The sequence below is a fragment of the Citrus sinensis genome, chromosome 8 (assembly GCF_022201045.2).
Source record: "Citrus sinensis cultivar Valencia sweet orange chromosome 8, DVS_A1.0, whole genome shotgun sequence".
Lineage (NCBI taxonomy): Eukaryota > Viridiplantae > Streptophyta > Magnoliopsida > Sapindales > Rutaceae > Citrus > Citrus sinensis.
In genome coordinates, this window is record NC_068563.1 from 28,278,931 (window position 1) to 28,295,993 (window position 17,063).

A 17,063-nucleotide genomic window follows, 5' to 3' on the forward strand; every position below is an offset into this window, starting at 1 on the left:
CAAAACTAAAATCACTCTCTTAAATTTTAATTTTCAATCAATTAAGGTACTTTTCTGTTTTGTTCATTTTATATTCTTTTAGTTTTCTTTATCAAATACTAGATAATGAATAGAAATTTCATAATATAATATTTTTATATTTGATTTCAATAAATTTTATTTCAACTTTCATATCTTTTTATTTATTTATTTTTTAATATTAATTTAACTTCAAATCTTCAACTCAATCAACCCAATCCAATCCAACCCGATAATTTAAGGGTGGATTGAATTGAGTTGAACATGTTTATTTAATTGGGTTTGATTGGATTTATATTGAATGGGCTGGGTTGGGTTTTCACAAACCATATCCAACCAAACCCATGTCCACCCCTACCCTCAAACCTTGGGAGTTTTAATCTCAGCTATTCATTAACTATAATGATAAATAATTAATTGATTAATTAAAAGACGAGAGGCAGCCATCAAGGTTGCGGATAAAAGTAGGAAGAAAATCCCAGTTTAATCTACGGTTGCTGCTTCAATCTATTCGCCTATCCAATATTAATCGTCCTCTAAGCCCTAGAAATCTCGTAATGCTTAGTAATTTTGTGATGCCATAACATTGATAATTTGATATGAGAAACCAATGTTCTTATTGTTCCGACTGAAATGTTGGGCATTGGACAATGCTGTTATACATATATGTGCATAACCCCAAATTGTTTTTATAATTAACTAGTAGGGGCTCTTGTTATTTCTATTTGAAATTGTTTTACGAATTTGTTGACTTGTTAAAAACGTGAGAGATAAAGATCTAGTGGTGAATTTAGTGAGATAAGGAGAGAGATTGTAATTAGTCATATCTCCATTTTCTTTTCTTTGTAAATTTAAAATCACCTTTTTAACCAGTTTATTAACTAGTTATAATATTTTTAAATAATTAAAATTTCTTATCAATATAAATAATGTGTACCATTGATTAGATTTAATGGCACATATTTATTATATTATTGATGTCGTAAAAAAATTACAACATTGTACAGTGACCCATTATTTAATTGCAGTTAAATAGATTTATTGATGTAATCAAACATGATTTATTTTGAATTACTCTCTTGTGAAATAACAATTTTCAAAACACCTTCAAACTATTGTAAATCTCAATTTACTTCCTATTATTTGAATAATAAAACTTTCATTAACCCGTCCCATTTATCTCTTATCTATTGAACAAAAATAAATTAAATGTATAATAATTTGAGGGTGCTTTCAAAATTATAATTTTATGGGGATAATTTAAATTTTACCTAATCAAAGACAGTATCTAAACAAAAGTATTTGAGCATTGCAAAAAATAATATACCTTGTACATCGAATCGACTCGAGATTAATGAGGATAACAATAGTCAAACTGTTCTTTAATGAACATAAAAAAAGTGGGTTCATAATGGTCATGCGATGGTGAGTTTCTTTAGTTTTATCGTTTCTCAAGTAAGTAATGATTATCATTAATTGGAATATAAAAAAATCATGCATCCCAACTTTGTGATTAGTATTACTTTTTGTAAATACAACTTCAATTTATCAATTTCATGTGGGATTATAATATAAAATAGTGATAAGCGCACAAAAACTAGTACAAAAATTAGCATATTATCACTATGGAACCAAAAAAAGAAAAAAATTCACTACGAGATAAATTTGTTCTTATCTCATATAATATTTGTGTTAATTTTTGCACTATCTTTATCTGAAAACATCTTCATTCTATACATATCCCCGTGCAATAAAAAGTTGTACCTTAATCGTTACAAGGGGTGCAAACAGTATGTCGTGAGGATGTTGACAGTAACATTATCACCAATTGCGCAGAACGATTTATGGATCTGGTCCAACCGGTTAGGCAATGGATGTCTATTCTTCTGATTCTTTTCGGGGTAATTCTAAATGCACCGTTTTTAGTTATTAATGTACCCAAATCACATTAAAAAAGGATCGGTGTAATCAGAACTTAGGCGAGATGCCGATAAAGAATATTCTTCCATTTAATTTCTTTCACCGAATTGCTTGTTCCATCATCTCCTCCAATTTTCTAAAACCCTAATTGATTTCTCTCTCTCCTCAGACCAGAACCCTAAACATCTAGCCTAGATCATAAAAAACCCTAATAAGGAAACAGATGAAGTCCGTTAAAGGCCAAGTACTCTCGACGACTCCCATATCTATCTCCAAAGCGGCGAAGATCCTCTCCAAGTTCGTCTACGCCGACACCAGCGCGTCACAGGCCGTTTGTGCTTACCTTAGACGCGCCTCCGCTTCATTTAATGAGTTGAATCAGCTTCACAAGGAACTCAAATCACATCGAAAGCACAAAATCACAAAGTCAAAGATTGTGACTGAAGATGGAGAACCGACCCAAAGTTTTATATCTAATCGTTCCGACGGAGAGGAGAGTGAGAGAAAGAATCATAAGAAGAAGAAGAAGAAGAAAAAGGAGCAGAGGGGGTGGGTTGGTGATACTGTGGAAAAAGAAGGGGAAACTGTTGAGGATAAAGTGAGAATAAAAATTGAAGAAAGTGATTTGGGTGTAGAAACTGGGAAGAGTAAGCACGAAAAGAAGAGGGGTGAAGTTGGAATTTTGAAGGAAGTTAAGAGTAAAGTGAAACTTGAGAAAGATGGGAATGTGGGGATTGAAGATGATGATAGAAAAAAGCACAAGAAAAGTAAGGGGCAAAATGTAGGTAAAATTGGATGTTTGGAGGAGCAAAAAAATAGAATAAAAATTGAGAAAGATGGAGATATGGGAATGGAAAATGTGAGAAAGAAGCATAAGAAAAAGAGGGAAACAAGTGGTTATGAAGTTGGTGAGATGAAGGAAAACGGTGGCGGAATTATAGTCGAGGAGGAGGAGGAGGAGGAGGAGGGGAAGAAGAAGAAGAAAAAGAAGAGGAAGAGTGAAGAGATTGAGGAGGGAAGGGAAATGAATTTGGAGGAATTTCAGAGTAAGAAGAAGAAGAAACGGAAAATTGAAGGAGAGATTTAGTTAAATTGTCTTGAGGTGAGTTCTTATGTAGTCACATGGAGATTGATGAAATTTTGAGATTTGTGGGTGTGCAGCGGCTAAATGGGCAATTTTTTGGGACTTTAGTCTTGCATTGTAATGCTGAAGAGGATATGATCATTTGGTAGAGTTTAATCATAATCATTGTATTGCAATGTGGTCTACCAATGGTTAATCTTATGTTAAGTTATATTTTTAAATATGACCTCTTTACGTGTTACTGCAAATTGTTATGTGCTATTTAAAATTGAAACGTTGTAGAAGTTTTAAATTAATTAATACAAAGGTGATGCTTCTTCACTTATGTTGCCACTGAAGTTAGCATGCTGTGCTTTCAGCTGATGAAATATGCTTGATAGAACAACAATGGGAACCCACCGTTGTTACTTAACGCATTAGCTGTTGTTCTGCAATTGTTTGATCCAGGCTGGGATTTGGAAAAAAAATGTGTATGCAATAGGGAATTCTATATGCACTATTTTTGCATTTTCTCTTGAAACCGACTGTCGCATTATTCTCTAGGATGTGAATGTAAGTTCTGATAGTTGATAATCATTTTAAGTTTATAACATCCTTATGATATTGTTGCAGCGAAAGGTCCCTTGGCTTAAAGTTGTGTTTGTCACTCACTAATCTGGTTACAGCCTGTCGAATGCTTCACATGTATACTTGGTGTGAGATCCCCCCCAGCCTTGTGCGTTGATCATTTAATGGAAAATGCTTTGGTTCAGTGCTAAGTTCTAAAAGCCTTTCAGTTGCTAAATGCCCTTTTTGTTGCATGTTTAGTAATTGCAGTATCTTTGGTTTGTTTGGTGGGATTACAGTTTCCAATTCAGGATTTAATTGATAAGCAAGCTTCTTAAATCATTGATTGCTTTTGTCCAAAAAGCTCTATTATGAATATACAAAGGACTACATGGAGTCTGCAACTCCTGAACACCTGGAAGCATCACCAGAAGAACCAAAACCCTCAGCTAAGGAATTTATATACTGTAGGCCTGGATCATGATTTGGCATCTTCTGAGTACCTGGGAAGTTAGAGTACACTAAATCGATGCTCATATTGAACACAACAATCCAACTGAATAGATTATGAACATAAGCGACAACATGCAACTCAATACTTATATAGTTGTATTTGAAAGGACTATGTTTGTATCTCAGTAGAATGAGGAACGGTTTTAAACTTGTATTCTTTTGCTTAGGTAAAAGTCTGAAGCTGTAATTAGTGCAGACCTAAACTGTAACTTAGTTCCTTCCAGTAGTACACCATGTCCAATTTCAAGGAAAATGAGTTTCTGTTCTAAACAGTTAAGACTTCAAATCCTTATATGTTAAGTTTTATACAGATGAAAATTTTGCAGTAGTTACATTGCTTGCACAGGTATAGCAATTGTTGTTTTTCTCTGCATTTAAAATTTTAATGCTTGCTTGCATTTTCCTGGATATCTATATCTTCATGGTATCAATTCTGAATATGGCCTCAACAAAATCTCTAGAATTTGACTTCATAGAGGGACAACAGCTTTTGATAATTACGATTTGTTTGCAAGCTGTTTTATCTCAAGCATCAAGTGGAGGTATTTTTTCTTCTGACATACTCTATTACAATTTTTGGCTTTTCCATGCCTTCCAGGTTTTAATATTTTGACCTGGTGCAAGAATCAAGATGGCATATCACATCGCCAGGTGAGGTTTTGATCTTTCCCGTAGCTATTTTGTTGGTTAGGCGTAAACAGATTATTTAATGATTGCACAGATTGCATTGGTTGTTCCAGGTGAACTCTGAATCATAAAAAGGTTTAGAGCTGTATGAGTTTTGTGAAAATACCAGCAACTACTTGTCCTTGTCCATTTAAATCAGGAAAAACATGTTGGACAGTTGAGCTTAAGCATTTTGATATAGGAAGATACTATTTACAAATTATGATGTTAACTACTAGCAGATTTATTTGTTTTTACTTTTGAGCTGAAATACAAAATAATAATAATAATAATAGAATTATGCATTATCTAGGTGTTAATACCTTTTGTTTTATTTTAACATCTATTAAAGAGCTTCAAACTGCATAATCAGAGAGTAGCCAAAAAGTTTTGTGATTCCTTCTCATAACGAAAGCCATCCTTCCTGGAGTCATCTGCTGACCAAATAAATATGCCGTGAAGCTTATGCTGCCTTTTAAGCTTGCTGCAGGCCTCAAAGAATCCATTTTGAGGAGACAAACCCCCACTTCCATCAGTACCGAAACTCACTAGGACCTTCCCTCCTCTATAATTTGAGCTCTGGGCATCAAAATAATTCATAAACTCAGAAATAGTTGTGCTGTTTTTATAGGCATAGAACTGGAAATTTACGTAGTCTATGAGATGCCCATATTTTCTCCACAGAGCCAAGTAATGTGATTGCACAGAATCGTCATCATATGGTGCGATGGATGCAAACTTCACTACTCCGTGTTGTTTAAGGTAAAACAGAAGCTTCCCAATGCACTCAGCAAACGTATTAGGATCTGTCTTGAAGTGCTCATAGTCAATATCAATTCCATCTAAATCATACAATCTTGCTATCTCTGTTATTGAATGAAAAGCATTTCCAACCCAGGAGTTGATTGATTCAGGGCTGAAGTACACATGTTGGTCTTTTATTGTATCACCTCCAAGACTCATAGCTACCTTGATATTTGAACACTGAGCTTTGATGGATTTTACATGAGAAGGGGTGAGGTTTTGTTCGTCCCAGTACACTCTGAAGGCTCCATTGGTTGGTGAGGGATAGAATGATGAAGTGTAGTCTATAGCAAAAGAGAGAATGAAGTGAACTTCAACTTCAGAATGGGTGGGTATGTCTGAAAATGTAACTCCCTTGTCTTCAGCTCCTATGTATTCTCTAAAAAGCTTTGAGTTTCCTGGGGCTGCTAGGGTTGGTGAAAGCATCACATAGAGAATGGTTAGAAGAAGATGTAGAGAGAGCTTATAGAATGTCATGGCCGTTGGAAGTTGGGCAGAAGCTATGTTGTCGGAGAAGGAATTTATGGAAGTGGGTGGTGGTCAGATATCTGTCGTCTACAAGATATTTTTTTTTCTTTTTTTTTCCTCCTCTCTTGGGCGTCTCGTTTTGTTAGAAGAGGAATCTCAGCCTTTCTATTTATGCAGAGTCAAGACCAAGTTCTAAGATTTCTAAGATGCCTTGGAAGATGTAGAATATTTTATATTAGACAGTAGCTTTGTTTACTAGCATTAGCCTGCATCCACCTGTAGGCTCACTGTTTTCATTGTTAAGTGGACCAGATGCTTGTAGAATTAATTCAACGATGCCATATCATAGTTTAAGTTCGTTTTCCCCAATGGATTATGAACTCTGATTGATCCTAATATTGAACGACTCATTGATAGGAACTCATATCCAAGCTGCCTGAAAAACAGAGAACTAAAGCCTTTTCGCCCTGATTTCAGGCAGATATTTTCTTTCGATTATTTTAAGGCTAGCTGTCATGTTGAAGGAATGTGGATACTTTCATTATGGCGAAGCATTTCAAGTTTCTTAGATCTTCGTGACTGCCGCCATCAATGACACGCGTATCACGATCAAAGCTTTTAGAAATTATGCTTAGCAGATCAAGATAAATATGTTGCCTAGCTGCTCGGACGGCCAAGGAGAAACTACCTAGAGGTTTTGTCAGCCTTATTCTTCATGCCAAGCTTTCGGCAATTTCATTTTTTTATCCATGTCGTTATGTCCAAGAAATTTGGAATCTGTCTCATCGTAATAACACCTACGACCCTGTTGCAGCTGGGTTAGATTCACAGACATTTACTTAGTGAGGGTTTTGTTTTGCCGATGTACATTTTGGCATCGTTATCTATCATCTTTAACTTATTTCTTTAATAAATCAGTGAAAGTTTTTCATTCCACCTTAGTTCATCAAAATGAATCTTCAAAGAAATTTGGAATCTGTCTCATCGTAATAAAACATGTGTAGAGAAGTCAATAAAGTGGCTTCCAAATTGAAAATTGCAAGCCGTAGAATATGTGACTTTTGACAATCCTACACCAAATCAATCCTACACCAAATGAAGAAAAATGAAAAAGGTTAGCAAAATTTGTCAAATTGACAGATAGGAAATGCATAAATCAAACACCTGCAAAGAAATTTATATAATTATGATTAAATGGCATTTAAATAATATGCATATTATGATGCCTATTATTTTATCTCATTTACCTGGATTGTTGGCAAGGAATCCAATTGCTACCCCGCCACCCGAGGGAATACCAACTGTGTTCCTTTCAACAAGATCGACCATGTTCAATTTTGCAGGTTCCTTATTTGGATCGAAATAAGAAGATAAGGTGTAATTTGTAAAAGTGGTGTAATTGTAAAAGTGGTTACTTTTGTAAAGAAAAAGATAAGGTGAAAGTAAAGTTGAATATAAAATAATAATTTAATAAATAACACTGGTGGATAGGGGTGTTCAGAATCCAATTCGATTCGCTCAATCCGTTTGATTCGTGAAAATCTGATATGTATAAATCCAATCCGTTGATTGGATATGGATTGAAAATTTAAAAATCTGTGAATCCGCTAAAAAATATATATATATATATTTAGTTAAAAAATTATTATAAATTTAATTAAAGAATATTATAAATGTGACATTACATAATTATATAAAACACTAAAACATATCTTAGCCATTACTCAATAATAATATTAAATAAAAAATAATAATTAAATAATCAAATATACAAATATAACTTGTAAAAATTGTAAAACAAAATAAAAGCAAAGTCACACGCACTAACAAAAGTAAAGTAACACAATGCCAAGTTACCAACAATTTGTAAAGTCACCAAAAAGCAAAGTAACATAACGCCAAGTCATCAAAAATTTGCAAACAAAAAACCCTAAGCTTTCTCGCCGTCACACGCACTAAGAACACCCAAAATTGATTCGATACACTCTCAACACCGATTTGAAGGACGTCGTCCGCGTGATTCCAGCGAGAGTAAGTCATCTTCTTTCCCAAGTCCATCGAGCCACTTCACAATCACTGGTTCCAGCCAAACAATTGCACTATCACAACCTTTAAGATCGTCACTCGTACTTCTCCTGGTTCCCATCATTGACGGCTCCGTAATCACCACTTTTCAACAAGTGCAATAGCCCTGGTGAAGAATCAGACTGTGTTTGGTTTCAAAAACTTCGCCATTTCAATTAATTGTGGTTTTATTTGTACAATTAATTTCGGTGTTATCTTAATATATTATTGTAACTTTATTTGAACAATTAATCTTAGTATATTATATTTTGAAACTTTAAACGTATTATTGTAGCTTTATTTGAATAATTAATCTCGATGTGCTATATTTTGAAACGTTGAATGTATTATTTTAGTTTTATTTAAACAATTAATTTGTTTAAATTTTATTCAATTTTAAATTTAATTGATAGTAAATTTATTTTTATATTAGATTTTTTTTTAATTTCATTAGTTCATGGATTGGGGAGAACTAAAAATTTTTAATTCGGAAACTAATGCGCAAAATAGTGTATTGGATATGAATTAAGTTAAATCCGATTCGCAGACGTATGGATTGGATATGGATTGAGTCAAATCTGCATATGATCCGCAGATATATGGATTGGATTTGGATTGAGTTTAATCAATCCGTGGATTGGATTGGATTGAAAAATTATAATCCGTAAAATTGTGGATCGGATATGGATTAATGTCTAATCCGTAAAATCCGATCTGTGAACACCCCTACTGGTGGGTCTGAAACAACATTTTACCTTACTTTTTTTTATGTTATTCTCTAAAAATTCAAGAACACCAATTGAGTTTTCTTTACAAAAGTTAAAAACTAAAATTTGTTGTTCTTCAAATTTTTTTTTACTGTATATCAAAAAATAACTTAACATATTTTATATTTTTCATTTCTGAAAAACAAAAAAACAGCTAATAAAAAAAGTTACCAAGCACACCCTTAATGCATATATCCACAGTTTCACACCTTTGGCAGAGCAGTTATAGAATGGTCCCGGAAGTCCATTGATAGCATATTGTCACGGGATGAGTGTTTTGCGCAGCTAACCCGTGCGGCACTTAGACAACTTTGCCGAATGTTGCTAAGTAAGCCTAGAGATTCTCGAACAAGAGAAGAGAGCAATTGAGCCAAAGAAACTTGTATTGCACAAAGAGAGATTACAATGCTTGTTGGATACAAATGCTTAATGCCATCCCATATTTATAGGGGAGGCTTTGCCTAACTTTGCCTAACTTCACCTAACTTTGCCAAACTTGGTCAAACTCTAGAGTATTTTACAATTTCCTAGCTATTTGCATGTGCTGGAATTGTATAAAGTATTCTAAAATATTTACATGTTCACATGTGCTAGAGTTGCCTAGAACCTTCCGGAATTGGGCCAAGCTAGCACTCTTGGCCTTGTGTTGGCTCTCTAGCCCGAAATTGTGGGCAATTGGGCTAGCGAATTGGGCGGTTCGCAACATCTTCCCCCACCTAAGCTCGCGGCGTCCTCGTCGCGCTCTCGTGCTTGAAGTGCTGGATGTGCTCAGCGAATTGCCACAAATCATCTTCCCGTTCCCAAGTGGCTTCGCTCTCGGGGAGGTTTTTCCACTTCACCAAGTACTCGCTATGTGCTGGCACGCCCCTCCTCGAAACCGTTCGGTCCGCAATGATGTAGTCCACATCTTTGTCGAACGCGGTGACAATGGCAGTTGGCGCGCGCCTCGATTCTCCGCGACTTGGTTCTCCCATGTCTTCATGATATGGCTTGAGAAGGCTCACATGGAAGACCGGATGGATCTTGAGTCTTGGCGGAAGTTGGAGTTGATACGAAACGTTGCCTACACGTCGAACAACTCGGAAGGGTCCCTCGTAGCGCCTCACTAACCCCTTGTGAACTTTCCGCAAAGTCTTGAATTGTTGGGGTAGGAGCTTGATCATGACTTGATCTCCTTCCTTGTACTCAACATGCCGTCTCCTTGTATCAGCCTATTTCTTCATTTTCCTCGCGGCTTTGTCGAGATAGGCTCGCGTGATGTCCGCTTCCTCATGCCATTCGCGGGCGAGCTTGTGTGCCGCGGGGCTTTTCCCTCCATAAGTCGAGGCTATGGCATTGGGGGTCATGGGCTGGAATCCCATGATGATCTCGAACGGACTCTTGCCTGTAGCCTCGCTTCGCTGCAAGTTATAAGAAAATTGGGCGATGTCGAGTAGCTTCGCCCAATCCCGCTGGTGAGCGCTCACATAATGCCTCAGGTACATCTCGAGGAGGCCATTAATGCGCTCGGTCTGCCCATCCGTTTGTGGGTGGAAACTTGTCGAGAACTTGAGATCGGTCCCCAACATCTTAAAGAGCTCCGTCCAAAATCGCCCAGTAAATCGAGGGTCTCGGTCGCTCACAATGCTCTTCGGAACTCCCCAAAGCTTCACAATGTGCTTGACGAATAGGCGGGCTGCCTCGTCCGCTTTGCAATCAACGGGTGCAGCAATGAATGTAGCATACTTGCTGTATCGGTCGACAACGACCATGATGCTATCGCAACCTTCGGACTTGGGTAGTGATGTGATGAAGTCCATGGAGACACTCTCCCATGGCCTTGTTGCTAGTGGTAGTGGCTCTAACAATCCCGCTGGAAGTTGATGATCCACCTTGTCTTGTTGGCACACAAGACAAGTTCGCACATATGCCTCGATGTCGTCCCTCATGTGCGGCCAAAAATACGAGGCTTGAACTAGTGCGGTGGTGCGCTCGATTCCTGGGTGACCAGCCCACTTAGAGTCGTGGCACTCCTTGATTACTTCCTTCCGCAAGTTTCCCCACCTTGGCACGAACAGCCGATCTCCCTTGGTGAGGAGGATGCCTTCCTCTTGCCAAAACCGCCTTGTCTTTCCTTCGAGCACCTTCTCCAGCAAATCCTTTGCTAACGGATCTTGTTGGAGGCCTTTCTTGATGCGCGAGACAAGGTCGGACTTCGGTTGGCTCATGCTAAGTGTTGCCAATTCCGTCTTGCGGCTTAGAGCGTCCGCAACAACATTGGCTTTCCCCGGTTTGTACTCTAGCCGATAGTCGAATTCCGCAAGGAAATCTTGCCACCGTGCTTGCTTCGGACTCAACTTCTTTTGAGTTTGAAAGTAGCTTGTCGCCACGTTGTCCGTCATGATCGTGAAGTGTGAGCCAAGCAAGTAATGTCGCCACACTCTTAGACAATGGATGATGGCTGTCATCTCCTTTTCTTGCACCGTGTAGCGGCGTTCCGTGTCATTTAACTTTCAACTCTCGAACGCTATTGGGTGGCCTTCTTGCATAAGGACTCCACCTATGGCGAAATCTGAGGCATCCGTTTGAACTTCGAAGGGCTTGGTGTGGTCCGGAAGAGCGAGGACTGGTTCCTCCGAAATTGCCTTCTTCAACTCCTCGAATGCACGTTGACACTCTTCGGACCAATGCCACGTTCTGTTTTTCTTGAGCATATCCGTCAAGGGTGCCGCCTTGGCTGAATAGCCCTTAATGAAGCGGCGGTAGTAATTCACCAGCCCAAGGAATGAGCGAAGCTCGGGTACTTTCGAGGGAGGCTCCCAATCGAGGATGGCCTTTACTTTGTCATTCTCCATCATGATCTTCCCGCCCGCAATCTTGTGGCCAAGGAACTCCACCTCTTGTTGGGCAAATGAGCACTTCTCTAGTTTGAGGAAGAGCTCATTGTCTCGAAGTACTTGGAGGACTTGTTGCAAGTGTTGGGCATGATCCTCGAGTGTGGTGCTATACACCACAATGTCGTCCAAGTACACAACCACAAAGCGGTCGAGGAATGGTTGGAGTACCTTGTTCATGAGTGTGCAAAATGTGGCGGGTGCATTAGTAAGGCCAAAAGGCATCACAAGGAATTCGAAAGACTCGTACCTTGTTGTGCACGCTGTCTTCGGTTCGTCTCCCTTGGCGATGCGCACCTGATAATACCCGGAGCGCAAGTCAAGTTTAGTGAAGTACCGCGCTTTGCCAAGCTGGTCGAACAAGTCCGCAATCAAGGGAATCGGATACTTGTTCTTGATAGTGATCTTGTTGAGCGCTCTATAGTCGATGCACATCCGCAGCGATCCATCCTTTTTCTTTTGGAAGAGCACGGGTGCACCGAATGGGGCCTTTGAGGGGCGAATGTAGCCTGCGTCCAGCAAGTCTTTGAGTTGTCTCCGCAACTCCTCTAATTCGGGTGGTGCCATGCGGTAGGGCGCCAAGGCTGTTGGCTTCGCGCCTTGTTCCAGCTCGATCACATGATCTACCTCTCGCGGAGGTGGGAGCTTCTTCGGAAGTTCTGGAGGCATCACATCCTTGTAATCTTCGAGGACGGCTTGAATTCGTGGAGGGACTTGGCTTGGCGACGTTCCGTTATTTCCTTCCTCATTTAGTTCCCGAATGGAGACCAAGAAGCTTGGGTCCTTCTTGAAAGCCCTTTTGAATTGCATGGCGGAGAGTGTCTTCTCCTCGGACTTGCCTCGCTCCGTGGGTACCATGCATGCTTTACTCTCGTCGAGGATGCTTAGGGAGTTTGTAGCGGGCAGTGGGAAGGCATGGACTTGGTCGAAGAATTCCATGCCGAGGACCATCTTGAAGTCGTCCATGGGCACGATGGAGAAGTCAAGCTTTCCGCTCCACGTACCAAGTGTGATGTGCACGCCTTGTGCGATTCCCGCAATTGGCTTGGCGGGTGAGTTCACAGCCTTCATTGTGCCTCCTTCCTTAGTGGCCTTGAGGCCTAAGCGCTTGGCCTCGTCTATGGACACGAAATTGTGTGTTGCTCCCGTGTCTAGCAGTGCGCGAACGGACTGACCGTTTACCTTTGCGCTTACATACATGAGCCCTTTCTTGACGAGTGCGGGCTGTTGGCGATTGAGTGCGCCGAGGTGTTGGAGAGAACCCATGCTGAGTTGGGGTTCCTCCGTGGACATTGCGGGGTTGCTCTTGAGTTGGGCAGCAAGAGCATTAAGCGACCTCTTCTCCGGACAGTCGCGTACCCAATGAGGACCATTGCATATGAAGCATGGGCTTCGCGGCTTTGGCGCCTCCTTCTTGCCCTCCGTTTTTCCTTGCCAACTCTTGTCGCTAGGCGGCTTTTTCTGGCCCCAATCTTTGCGGTTGTTGCCCTTGTCCTTGCGACTCTCTCCCCCGCCTTTGCCTTGGTTGGCCTTTTTGTCCTTGGATTGGGTAGAGTATTCGATGAGCGACTCCGCAACGGCAATGGCGTCGTCAAGTGTTTGAACACCACGCCTATCAAGCTCGGTCTTGGCCCAATCCTTGAGGCCATCTTGGAAGTAGAAGAGTGAATCCTTGTCGGATATGTCGCTTATCTCCAACATGAGGGTAGTGAACTCGTTGATGTAGTCCCGAATACTACCCGATTGCTTGAGGCGACGTAAACGCACTCGCGCTTCCTTCTCCGCATTGCTTGGGGCGAACTGCTTTCGGAGTTCTTGCTTGAAGTCGGCCCAAGTGTCGATGGCGCAAATGCCCTTGCCCATCTCGCCATGCTTGCGACGCCACCATAGTTGTGCAGCGCCTCTAAGATAGGTGGGTGCAGTGCCCACTTTTGATGCCTCATCTCGGACACCCATGGCATCGAAGTATTGATCCAGCCCAAAGAGGAAATTGTCCACGATGGTGGCATTGCGTGTGTCATCGTAGGTGTCAGGCTTTGGCACGTCAATGCGGCGCGCATCACTCGAGTTTGCGGAAGCTGGACTTGTGGAGAGTGTGCGCTTGTGCCATGCCCAATCCGAGCGGACTTCATCCACTTCCGCACGGACAGTACGTAGTTCGTCCTGAACAAAACTACGAAGTTTGAACAACTCATCATGGAAAGAACGAAACTCACCTCGGAGAATGTTCGCTTGCTCATGGATGAGAGCTTTTGTGGCCACCGTGAACTCGGCGTATTCTCCCTCGAGACCATCCACTCTTTCCTCCAATCCCACGAGGCTATCTTGAGCGGCGGACAATGCTATTTCGAGAGTGCCTACACGAGGCTCCAACGCATCCACGGATAGGGCCTTGGACTTGCCGCGAGTCTTGCCTTGGGCGCGTTCTCCCTCTCGGCCACGGCTTGGTTCCGGTGGAACATCCATACCAACAACACCCTCTTGTGCTACGTTCGAGTTGCCTAGAACCTTCCGGAATTGGGCCAAGCTAGCACTCTTGGCCTTGTGTTGGCTCTCTAGCCCGAAATTGTGGGCAATTGGGCTAGCGAATTGGGCGGTCCGCAACAATATGCATCAGATACATTTGGGCCCCCACCTGTTTGCAGGGCCTGGTTAAAGATAGCTTCAGGAATCAGGATCTGCGTTGAACCACTCTCCTGCAGTTTGAGTAATATTATTATGTAAGCAAAGTAAAACTACCAAAGAGGTAGATATGTTATCTATGGTTAAAATTTACCAAAGATGAGGGGGACTTCCTTGTAAGGCTCAGCAAATGGGTTAGGGCTGTCACGCTTGGGAAGAATGATGATGGGAGAGTGTTGACCGCAGCCACGATAGGTGTGCATGCTACGAGAGTTTGCCTCTTTGGCCAACAATGGTGAAGTTGTAAACGCAGCCCTGCCCTGTTTGAATGGGGCATTGTGTTATGTAAGCCGGTCCATCCGCCCATCCACTTCGAAGCTGTCCAATGCCATGCCTGTTCCAAAAAAAAAAAATCATAATTTTGCAATTCTATGATGCTGTTTAACTAAGAATAAAACTAAATCATTGTTTCTTCAGGCATGATTTTACCAATGGATGGAGATATTGTTCTGAACATGCTTAACAACTTTGATAAGAAGCTGGTCACCCTCCCTTGCTACAATGCGAGGCCCTGGAAACTTCCCATTTACTGATACAATGCTCTTCGTGTGGCACAGGCGTGTCGCATTTTGCAATTTTATCTAAAAAATTCATTGACAGTACTTAAGTTAAAAATTATGAACAACAGCATGAAAATTACTAGTCAGAACCAAATTAAACATACATCAAACTTGCAGTGCCTGGTGATGCCGAATGCAGGCTCAGCGAGCAGACACAGGGCGATAAATGAGCAAAGTATTCCTTTAAGGCCTGGTGACAGTGACTGCATAAGAGAAGCACCCATTTCTGGTTATGAGAGTGTGATTGCTGAAGACAGAACTACTTTTTGAGTATATATTGATTGAAGTATATGGTGGGGGCATGCGGTATGATTAGGTGATAGAAATTTGTAGTTTGAGAGAAGAGAAAACAAGAACAGCTCAATTGAGAAGGACTAGTTGTTAGAACAAATTCAGAGTGAGGTCAAAGGCAATCAATTCTGACCTTCTTTCTTTTTAAGTCGAAAACTTTGATTATTTACAGATTTATAAATCAATATATGCTCATGTGGTTCCCCAAAAATGTTGATTTACGGATTTCTATGCTAATAACCCGTAGGAAGAGAGGGAAAAAAATTGAGAAGCTTTTCTTTACCACAACTGCGGTTTCAAAATGATAGGGACCTGGCTCACTTAAATATTGGTGAACAGTTGAAATCAAATGTGACTTTGAAGATCCAATTAAACATCAAGTTGAATTGTACATAGGTGCATGTATTTATTTGTGTTTATCAAAGAACATTAAGTCATTGGTGAACATTAGAGAAAACTCAATGGACGTACACAAATCAACTAAGAACCGAGCTTTTCCATCAAGGAATCTCATATTAACAAGAGATAAGGGATTTTGTTCAGAAGAATCAGAATGTCATTTTCATGTTCATATATTTTATCCATCTGTAAGAATTGAACCAACCTCTTTGTCTCTTTCCCCACCACCTTAGATAAATGTTAAGGCAAGCTCATGCATAGCCTGAGAGTTGAGACGGGAAACCATGTCTATGACCATTAATTAGTTTGATATATTTAACGCTCTATCTTACCTAATCTAACTTACATTTAATTGCTTACAAAAATACTCCGATTTTGCATAAGTCACAAGTATGTATAGGTATTATTTCTTTATTAATATCTATTACTAAAAGAATGTTAAAAAAAATTGGGAAAAGATACTTAAAAGTTATTTATATGATAATAATACAATTTCTTGACTCACATGAATTTGTTTGAAATTTTTTTAAAATAAGATTTTTTTTCTTACAAGTTAAATTTAAAATTTAATTTTCAAAAATACAAAAATAATAGTTTTATTTTTAAAAAATGACATATCCTACACGTATCTTTTAGGATATATCGTTGGATTATTTTATAATAGGTGACGTGTCCTCTCTATTTTTCTGGCAAAATTTTGAGAGATTTCTTTCCTGTCTTTTTTTTTTCCCCTTTTGATAAAGAAATTTCTTTCCTGTCTAAAACGCTTGATGTGAGCAAAACTCTCCGAGAACAGCAAAGTCAAGCCTGCTGTGTTTGAATCCATAGCTTCAAAATTTATTCAACCGCTGATGTTATTGTTATTACTATGCAATGTGTGCATCTAAAGTTTTGTTGGTTATGCAAATGAACACCACCGAACAAAAGCTTCAGGTATTTTTATAATTTGTGCTTCTTTATTCAAACTAGCCAAAAGCAACAATGCGGATGCGGTTTTATTTGAGAGAAACAGAATCACAAGCACTACTGATGTAGAAAGGAGAAGCATTTGATCTATAATTGCTACTCTTATCTTGGTAAGTGTAACATACATCTGAAAAACATCTCTGTATTCCCCATGATACAAGTATCTCTTCTCCAATGAATACAAAGCAGACTTACCACAATCATGTTACAATCCCAAAACAGGTAGAAAAATGAATCGTCTTTCATCACACGGCCAAGTTCTTGAAGTTGGCAAGCAGGCACAAAAGATCGAGTCCTATTACTCCATGGCCATACTACTGTAACCATATCATTTCAAGTTTTGAGGCACGCTCTAGTCTCAACTGCTAAGCAGTGAGAAATCTGATGATCCAATGTTGGTGTTTTGTGGGAAAAATTCCTGATGAGCTTGTCTTTCAAGCCA

General features: G+C 39.8%; 2 protein-coding genes across 5 annotated transcripts; one reads left to right on the top strand and one right to left on the bottom strand.

The window, feature by feature from the left end:
* The first annotated feature begins 1,685 nt into the window (after positions 1 to 1,685).
* Positions 1,686 to 4,985, top strand: LOC102611717 (uncharacterized). 4 transcript variants are annotated; one of them, XM_025102209.2, is made up of 2 exons: positions 1,686 to 3,040; positions 4,680 to 4,985. In XM_025102209.2, exon 1 carries the CDS (start codon positions 2,162 to 2,164, stop codon positions 3,023 to 3,025), a length of 864 nt encoding a protein of 287 aa, XP_024957977.1. In that variant the 5' UTR covers positions 1,686 to 2,161; the 3' UTR covers positions 3,026 to 3,040; positions 4,680 to 4,985. The 4 variants fall into 4 exon arrangements, with proteins under 4 accessions (XP_024957977.1, XP_024957976.1, XP_015388912.1 ...); XM_025102208.2 differs by lacking the exon at positions 4,680 to 4,985 and adding an exon at positions 3,933 to 4,110; XM_015533426.3 differs by lacking the exon at positions 4,680 to 4,985 and adding an exon at positions 3,868 to 3,886.
* A 97-nt stretch (positions 4,986 to 5,082) lies between these two features.
* LOC102612006 (chitinase 2-like) lies at positions 5,083 to 6,205 on the bottom strand. Its single transcript, XM_006488156.4, has one exon. It carries the CDS (start codon positions 6,026 to 6,028, stop codon positions 5,117 to 5,119), a length of 912 nt encoding a protein of 303 aa, XP_006488219.1. The 5' UTR covers positions 6,029 to 6,205; the 3' UTR covers positions 5,083 to 5,116.
* Between the last annotated feature and the right edge of the window lie 10,858 nt (positions 6,206 to 17,063).

Excerpts from the sequence above, each read along its gene's own strand:
- LOC102612006 (XM_006488156.4), bottom strand. The coding sequence starts at position 6,028 with ATGACATTCTATAAGCTCTCTCTACATCTTCTTCTAACCATTCTCTAT.
- LOC102611717 (XM_025102209.2), top strand. The coding sequence starts at position 2,162 with ATGAAGTCCGTTAAAGGCCAAGTACTCTCGACGACTCCCATATCTATC.